The sequence below is a fragment of the Elaeis guineensis genome, chromosome 3, assembly GCF_000442705.2.
Source record: "Elaeis guineensis isolate ETL-2024a chromosome 3, EG11, whole genome shotgun sequence".
Classification (NCBI taxonomy): domain Eukaryota; kingdom Viridiplantae; phylum Streptophyta; class Magnoliopsida; order Arecales; family Arecaceae; genus Elaeis; species Elaeis guineensis.
The window spans coordinates 115189971-115199060 of NC_025995.2; the positions used below are offsets into that span (position 1 = coordinate 115189971).

The window sequence follows — 9090 nt, forward strand, 5'->3', positions numbered from 1 at the left end:
ATTGCCAAAAAGTTTTGCATGGAGAATTCATGCATCTACTCCAGCATGAATTCAATTACATTGTCCAAGTAGTATATGAACATGTACTTGCATGCCTTGCCATCATTAGTGGAAAATCATTATTATGATATATGCATGAACATAAAAGAACATTGGAATGCCTTGATGACACAGTTGAGCAGAGAAAGCCTTTTCATTCTCTTCAAAACCATATTAACTTTATGAAACAGATCGAACCATTGCTTCCATGATGGAATGGTAGCATTGCCAACTCCACGTCAGAAAGTTACATGTTTGATTCATGTAAGGTTCGATAGCCTATTCTTGAATATCTTTCTCGATGAATGGAAAAGTATAAGGGAGCGCTCATTTTTTTCATTTTTATTTTTGACCAATTTGCTTGGAATAATTGCATAATTTTAAAACTATTTTATAAGCAAGGTTGGATTAGTTTGCAATGCATCAAGTACCAAGTGTGAGACTTTTAGGAATTAACATTACAAAAATATGTTAATATTTTTTTTCTCTAGCAAAAAAAGGTTCCAAAGTTGCTCCATATGTTGGAATCACCGGTATATATCTTAAAATGCATTAGAAGCTTTTTTTTTTCCTAAAAAAAATTAATTTTCACCGTCTTGCACATTCTAATCCTTCTATATGTATCAAAGCAAAACATCACTAAAAGTAGGAGCCAAAAAACTCATTTATCTATGAAACCAACCTATCCAAAGAGTTAATCTTCCATCTCGAAAGACGTAATAGAAAGGACGATACATCGGATGGATCACGTAAAGAGTAAGATGCCTTTGTATCTTTAGGGATGGAAGATACTACGATGGGATACCCTTGACCCCTACTTTGTAATACCTGCAATCATGTGAGAACAAAAATATAGAAAATTAGCCATACAGAAGCAATAAAAGTAAAAATTTCTAATCTAAAATTTGGTAAAAATAAATTTAGATTGGGATCTAAAATAAATTCAAATATTTATTCATGTCAATACCTTGAAAGCATCTTCATCAGTTCGATCATCTCCAATATACAATGGAAAGGCGGTGCCATTACTTCCAAATCCTAGATTATCGAGTAAATATTCGAGAGCTTTGCCTTTATCCCATTCTATAGATGGACGTATCTCAACAACCTAAGCACACAGGTCAGAGGAAATCATTAATGTTATAAGATAAGAACCACATAATCAATGAATGAGTTTGACTAATATTTGGTTATTAAATAGCGCAAGTGGCCTCATTCAATGGACCTAGGCAAACTCTTGGATAATTGTCTAAGCAATTGCTTACGTAGCAAACTCAAAATAAGATAATTCTAAAAGAATTTACTCAACTACCTTATTTATAATTTAACACTTCATACTAATGATAAGCTAACTTTTTAACATGTTCCAAGAATTTGTGTTGCATGAGTACTTACCAACAGTATACAATGACTTCCTAAATATGCTATAATTCAATTTCTCTAGATAACTTAACGGAGTTTGGAGTTTAGATTTAACTTCTCCAATTTATGATCCTTTAAGACATTGGTCTAGCATTTAAGATAATTTTCACTAGATATTGATGTAACATATATCACTCCATGTTAATGTCCACATATCAATTACCAATATGCATATGCATCTTGAAGTCATCTCATTGAAATTAATAATTTGATATTTAAAATATTTTATTGATATATGATTAAAATAACTAATTTGTAATTTTTAAAAAAATTGAGAGACAATACATTACAGTATAATTTTTGAGGTTATCTTTGCTATAAATAACTAGTATGTATTACCTGATATATTCTAAATTTCTATGAGATACAATTGCCATATATGTCATTTTGTTCAATTTGCTTATTCTCTTACAATGTTTGAATTTTTTATTCACAAAATTAATATGGCTTTGTATTCTTTCTATCAAAAACTATATATATATATATATATATATATATATATATATAACACTAATTTATGGAGAGATAAAGTTTAGCTAGAACTTTTATAGTATAGATGACTTAAAACATAAGTACACTAAAATAATTAAATATTGACAAAATAATCGATTATCCTATCCATATGTTGACTTAAAAGGTTAGTTTTGCTCACCTTTCTACCTCTTGTAATATGAAAGTCTGAATATTTCTTGGTTATTGCCATGACTTGCTCTTCAAGTACACTCCAATTCTGCACCATAGTTATAAAATCTTGTTATTCTGCTAAATTAATTATAACACGGATCTTACAGTATGAATAATATTAGGCATGTCATTCTGTAACAAAGAGATAGATCTTTGGTAGATAAATCAATCATTGATATCTCTTTTGTAACAAAGACAAACTAAAAATCACTGACATAAAATTAGCAAATATAAGAACAAATTTATTATCGTGAATTACTAAAAATCAAAGATTATGTGAAAGACAAATTAAACATCGGGCATATATATATACATATACAAATATATACATACATGCATGTGTGTGTGTATACACACACACATTCATAGATACATATGTATATAGATACACATATATATTACTTACATACATACATACATACATACATACAATAATAAACAAAGATGTTAATTCTAATTATATAAAAGAATAAATATACACACCTCTTTATTAACTCGTCGAAAGTGTACGCTGATACAAAATTTATTATTCTCTATCATGGCACCTTGTATTTCCTTTGTTTTCTCCTCCAACTCTTTAAACATCTATATTCAGATAAATAGTTGAATATATTAAAAATATAATGGTTCAACTATAATGAAATAGATAGAAAAGAACTAATCTTAATTTGAAGATGAGTTTTTATTACCTATCTTACCTTTTCAATTTTGGGTGAATACTTTTGAGCTGGTTGGTAGAGAATTACTTCATTTCCCTATAACAAAAAAGTAAGTTCAAGTTAAAAATTATACACTAAATACAATCTTTCTTTAAAAAAGAAATGCAACCAAATCATCTTTTATTAAAAAAAAAAATCATACTCTCCAATAATTTAAGATATGACAACCTTTTTATTATATTATAAGAACTAGTTAAAAAATTGTTGTGATTAAATTAGTACTTTGCTATCATATGTTGTTTACTTTTTTGTTAAAAATAATAGAGATGTCACCACCAAAGTTTAAACACCAAACATCTTTTAAACAGATAGAGATACTGATCGTTTAAGCTAGGACTAGCTAGCATAATGTATTATTTATAAGATCTTATTATATATAATTTAGATTTATTTTTAATATAGCACGGTTATTTATGAAGATAAAGAAACATTTACCTTTGTGATAATTGATAACTCTATGATTTTATAACCACAATACCAAAGTTGAGAGAGAAGTTATAACAATAATTTTAATCACTTTTTATTGTTATGTAATATTATCTAAAAGATTAAATGTTTGTAATTTCAAGTGAATCATTTTGAGTCTAATTTATTTAATATTAATGAATAATATATGTGTAGCACAAAACATGAGGCATAATATTTAGAAAATAGTGAGAAACAAGTGAGTTTAAAGCTATAATTCTATTTGATACTAGATCAAATATAATGATAAAATAAATTAAATAATTAGTATTTGTTAAAATATAATCTCTAAATATTAATTAGAAATATATAAGAGATTTTAACAAATTGACTATGAGTTAACCAAGGTTATTATATTTGCTATTCTTATCATAATTAACATCTTAGCATTTATGCACCAATTTATAAAGTTTTATTTTAAAACAAGGAAAAGAAGTCGATAAAGAATAGTATCTGAGGTACTTGCTTTTGATTAGCCATGGTTCTTATAATTCATGTAGCAAAATATGAGAGTAATAATTTCTTATGTAATTCACAAAGAATCGATATGATGTATGCTAAAACAATGATATTTATTTTACCTTTTCATCGATAGTTTTCTCATGAAAAGTGATATTTGCATCGTTCAAGGATTTGTTTGGTGCCATTATATCGAGTCCATGACTCCCCACATAGTAGACATTACTCAAGCGTACAAATTCATAAACCTATAAAATGAAGAACAAATTATATGATAAAACTTTTGCTAAGACAATGTAAATAGCAGATAGTTAAATTGGTGATGTATATTTGAGAATTTCTTTATTTAGATACATGATACCTTTTCTCTACTTCTTCCACTGATGATGCAGGTTGGAAAATATTGTGCAACTTCTTTTAATATAGAGCGCATCTGGTTATCAAACATATATGCAACTTATTTTCATATAATAAAATAAGAAAACTCTGCTCTTTGAGTACAAAAGGGAGAAAAGTGAGCAAATATAATTAGTCAGCTGTTTATTTTCACGTATGCACTACACATAGCAGCCCCTTTTAAGTAAACAAAGTTATATTTAGTTAAATAGCAATCATTTTTAATGAACTGTTTTTTTTTTTAATAAATGATATATTTGATCTCAATATCGGTAATGGTTAAACTTTTTGTTTTTTTTGGGTAAAAGGTAATGGTTAAACTCTTTAGGCCAACATTTTAGTTGCATGACTATCTAATATAGTGACCTAGCAAATAATTAAAATTTATTATTCTCTTATAAAACTAAATTAGAAATCATGTTGTATTGGTTTTGATTAGTGTAATTAAATTTAACTAAAAGCCCATGTATCTATTAAATAATATAAGTCTAAGATATTCTTTTTTAAAATCAAAATTTAAAGATCGGTCATGCCCTTACAAATTTGAAATTAAAATGATGTAATTTGGCCTTCTACATGTTGCATCGTGGTTTAAACCGTATAGTAATTCTAGGAATATAAAAAATCACTTGTGTTAGAAACCATAGGCTTCACCCCCTTGTCAAATTTCCTATTATGTCTTGGACGAAGCTATAGAGACGCTTGTATAAACTTTTATTTTGAACTACTGGTGCAAGCATATTCTCAATATATATTTTTTATTTTTGGCATGGAACATGCTATGGCCTTTCGCTATTTAATGATATATCCTAAATTTTTGTCATCACCAACTATGTTTCAGCCTCTATTTGATGAAACTTCTCTATTGCATTGAGAAAAAATTTTCCTTGCATATTTATATAACTCATCATTCTCTTTATTTTAAAGAGACATGTTGACATTGAAAATGACCATCACTTAGATTGGTTTTTGCTAAAAGAATACTTAGATCGGTACAATCTAGCACAATGTAGTTGAAGGGATCAGAAATGCAATCAAATAAGTGAAGTCACGGATTGTAAATTACCAAAACAATGCTCTCCAACTAAGTTAAGAGGAATAATTGAAATATAAACAACAAAAAATATTTCTGAAATCTTATTGGAATACTACACTATGCTTATAACTATTGTTACTCTATTGAGTTCAAAAATAAAATATGATGGTATACTTACTGAATCAGACATGAAGGCGCGATTGGGATCATCGACTATTGGTGATAGAGTCCCATCGTAATCAAGAAAAACTACAATTTTCTTTTTCATTACCGTGCTCATCATTTGGTCAAATCTATTGAGCGCTGAAGGATGCTTCACCTGCATGTCCATAAAAAAACTAAGTAATTGAAATATAAAAATAGACGTATGAAGAGAAAAGTAACAAGCAACTGAAAATTTCTCAGGGTCATGTCAAAAAAGAAAAGTTAAATGTCCCAATTCTTATAATATCCCTTCAGATTTCCAGTGCTTAGCTCATTTTTTTGATTGAACAAGCCAATTGCTGAGTTGAACTTGAGCTTTTCACAAGGAGTTCTCCTTATTTCCATTCCTCTCTATATAAGAGTTTCGTCCTCGGTTATATATAAACAGACATCACTAGTTGAATGGCTGAATAAATTAGGACAGAAGTATCGGAACTATCGCTATAGAGGCAAATCCTATATAGACCTAAGTCTCATGCTCAGCATTATTAGTCTTGCAATAGTTATATTAGCAATGTTCCCCACAAATAAAAATGTATTAGCAACATAAATATCATGTCAAAAAGCATAACAAAAATCTTCCAATAAAGCTGTTTTGATGTTCATCAACCTTCAGGCCATATGTAACAAGAAGAGCAGCCATGATTTTAGTTGTCTGAATCATTCATGAAGAGAAAATTATCATCCAAGCAGAGTAAAGTTTTTTTTTTTTTTTTTTTTCAAATCCATTTTGATCTGAAAGTTTTGCTATTTTTAATCAAGATGAGCATTAAATCTTGCCATCCATGCAGCATATGCAGCCTCGATGCTAAATTCTTTGTTGTCTCTAGACTCATGCTCTGATGTTTGCTTAACATGAGAAGGATCTTGCAAGCTCCCTGATACTATCTGCACTTCATTCTCATGATCATCTATTTCTTCAGATATGGCCTCCATATCTTGGTGCTCCACTTGCAAAAGCTCAAGGCACATCTTCGAGTGGAAGTCCAATAGCTTAAGAGCTCGTCCTGCATGCAACTCAATTTGGTTAATCATAAACCATAGAAAATGCTGAGGAATTTATATTAATGCATAATTAAGCATGATTCCAGCATCGGAAGTTGATATATTAATATAGCGAGAAAATATAGAAATTAAAAGAAAATTAAGTAAGGCACGACCAAATTTTATAATTCTAAAAGAGGTAAAACTAATAGTTAGGCATATAAAAGAAAACAATTGTACCTATTTTTTATTGAGATAATGATCAAGAAAAAAAATGAAATATATATATATATATATATATATATATATATATATATATATATATATATATATATATATATATACATATATATTATTTTTCATTTTTTTTCTTGATCATTATCTCAATAAAAAATTATTTTTCATTTTTTTTCTTGATCATTATCTCAATAAAAAATAGGTACAATTGTTTTCTTATATATATATATATATATATATATATAAACCAACGGCAACAACGCATTAAAGGCCTGTTTGGATGATCCCTTACAATCTAACTGGATTCACAATAATACGGTCTACATAAGACCCATTTCATAGAATTCGGAGGGATTTTTTAAAGAGTTGGCAGGTCCGAATTCTATGAGTAGATAAGGCCCATTTCATACAATTCGGAGGGATTTTTTAAAGAGTTGGCAGGTCCGAATTTATGAGTAGGAAAAAATAATAACCTCACCAAGCCTTTTTTTTCCACCCTCTAGAAATGGACCGGAAAAAAACTAGTTGACATGTGCTAGACCAGACCCCATATTTGGTAAGGAAAATTCTTTGTGCACCATGTACTGTGCACAAATGCATGCATCATGTGCGGTAATTGGCTCATGCAGGGACCGACAGTGCACGAAAAAAAAAATTTTTCACCAGCCCCGTGCGTGAGCCAATCACCGCATAATCTAGATACGTATTAGGTGGGTCATGCCCGATTTCTGCACCAGTCCAATCGAATATCCAAGTAAGCTTTAACAATTAGCAAACATGATTATAATATAATTTTGTTGCTTGGTCTACTTTAACTAAAGATCTTTGAAATCTAATGAGGTTGATTTGGATAAGGTTTATTAGATTTAGGCTCAGATCAAATCTGATCAAATCAAAATTAGATAATGGGGTCCTCAAAACTACTTACATATAGAAAAATTATATAATTTGAAGGCTTGAGTCCATTCAACAAATGATCAAAAAATAAATCTATTTTAATATTATTTAGTTTGTCTAATTTTTGACTGTTTGATGCATGGGCAAAAAGACTTCAAATCACATAATTTTTTATATGTAAGTAATTTTAAAATATTAAATCATATTCAACGAAATAAATCATTAATATAGAATCTTTATAAAGTTTTGATCTGTTTGATCGATTTTATTTTAGCATGGCTCTCTTTCTCTCTCTCTACATAATATAAAAATAAAAATAACAACAACAAATTTGTAAGCTTGGGAGGCTAACCAGGTGGGGGAAAAAACTGAGAAAAAGAAAAAGAGGGATCAGAACCATGGACTTGAAAAAGATGGTTTGACCCAGCAATCCTAGTCATCTGATGAATTTCACACCCATGGATCACTCGTGAGCCCACCATCGGCGGTCTCCAATGTTTGTGAAGGCCCACAGTTCATCTTAAAGTCTTCCTCTTGTTGCAGTCAATGTAGACGTGGCCCACGAATCAGACGGCAAGAAACGTCTACATCTCAAGGGATCAACGGACCTGGATGTATTATTATACAAATCCAACGGAAAGGAAAGTAAAAGGATAGGGAGAAAGGAGAGGGCAGTTTTTCCGTTGGTACGATGACGACCGAACCTCGGAGCTCGGACCGATCTCTTCCTCTCACTCCCATGAGGAGTAGACCCTTTTATTTTACTAAAATCGAAACTAAAAAAAGAATGGCAGAAGAAAATTTTAAAATAATAAAACGAAAACAAAATTGGGTTCCTCCAGAAAAAACTCCAACATGAACTCATCCGTCCACGATAAAATAATTGATTAAATAAAAGCACTGTAAATAAAAAAAACGTACGTTGGAGGAGTGGTCAAGGGGAACTTACCTTGGGGAGTCTGAAGAAGAGCTAGTTTTGCTTCTTTTCTTCTCAGGGATGCAAAGACCAAGGGAGAAGAGAAGGCAAAGAAAGACGAGAGAGAGGGAGGGGGAGGGGAGGGGAGGGTGAAGAGAGGTTGAGAAAAAGAAGAGAGGAGGGTGACGTATTGAGGGAGGGTATTTATAGAAAAGAAAGGAAGGTTTAGGGACCTGCGATCTCTCTCTTCTCACGGGAAACCTGCCTATTATAAACCCAAGATTTTCCAAGCTGAACTAGCCTTAAGGAAAGCCTTTAATTCTTACCAAAAATTTCTCCTCTCTTTTCTTTACCTTTTCTGCGTCGGTTTTTCCCCTTTTTTTTTTTAGAAAAAAAAACTTTTTACCTTTTTCATCTTCATATACTACGTATCTTGCCACGAAGATAGGAAAATTTATGTGCTAATGGATTAGCAATAAGAGAGGGATATCCAAACTTATGGAGATGTAAATACTACGCAGTTTATGCCCACTGTTTTCTTTTATACCGTATTTGCTTCATGATTTATTAATGATGAATTTGTATGTGCAAAATGCCAATTTTTGTTTTGGGTTGTACTGGATGGGAGAAGG

General features: G+C 30.3%; 1 protein-coding gene across 1 annotated transcript; it reads right to left on the minus strand.

Annotated features, from left to right (window-relative positions):
- Nucleotides 1-491: 491 nt before the first annotated feature.
- Nucleotides 492-8612, minus strand: LOC105041493 (probable trehalose-phosphate phosphatase C). The gene is made up of 10 exons (XM_019849205.3): nucleotides 8492-8612; nucleotides 6205-6431; nucleotides 5399-5539; nucleotides 4150-4221; nucleotides 3911-4036; nucleotides 2844-2900; nucleotides 2629-2730; nucleotides 2114-2191; nucleotides 1007-1147; nucleotides 492-867 (listed from the first exon to the last, which is right to left on the minus strand). Exons 2-10 carry the CDS (start codon nucleotides 6394-6396, stop codon nucleotides 709-711), a joined length of 1068 nt encoding a protein of 355 aa, XP_019704764.2. The 5' UTR covers nucleotides 6397-6431; nucleotides 8492-8612; the 3' UTR covers nucleotides 492-708.
- Nucleotides 8613-9090: the final 478 nt, after the last annotated feature.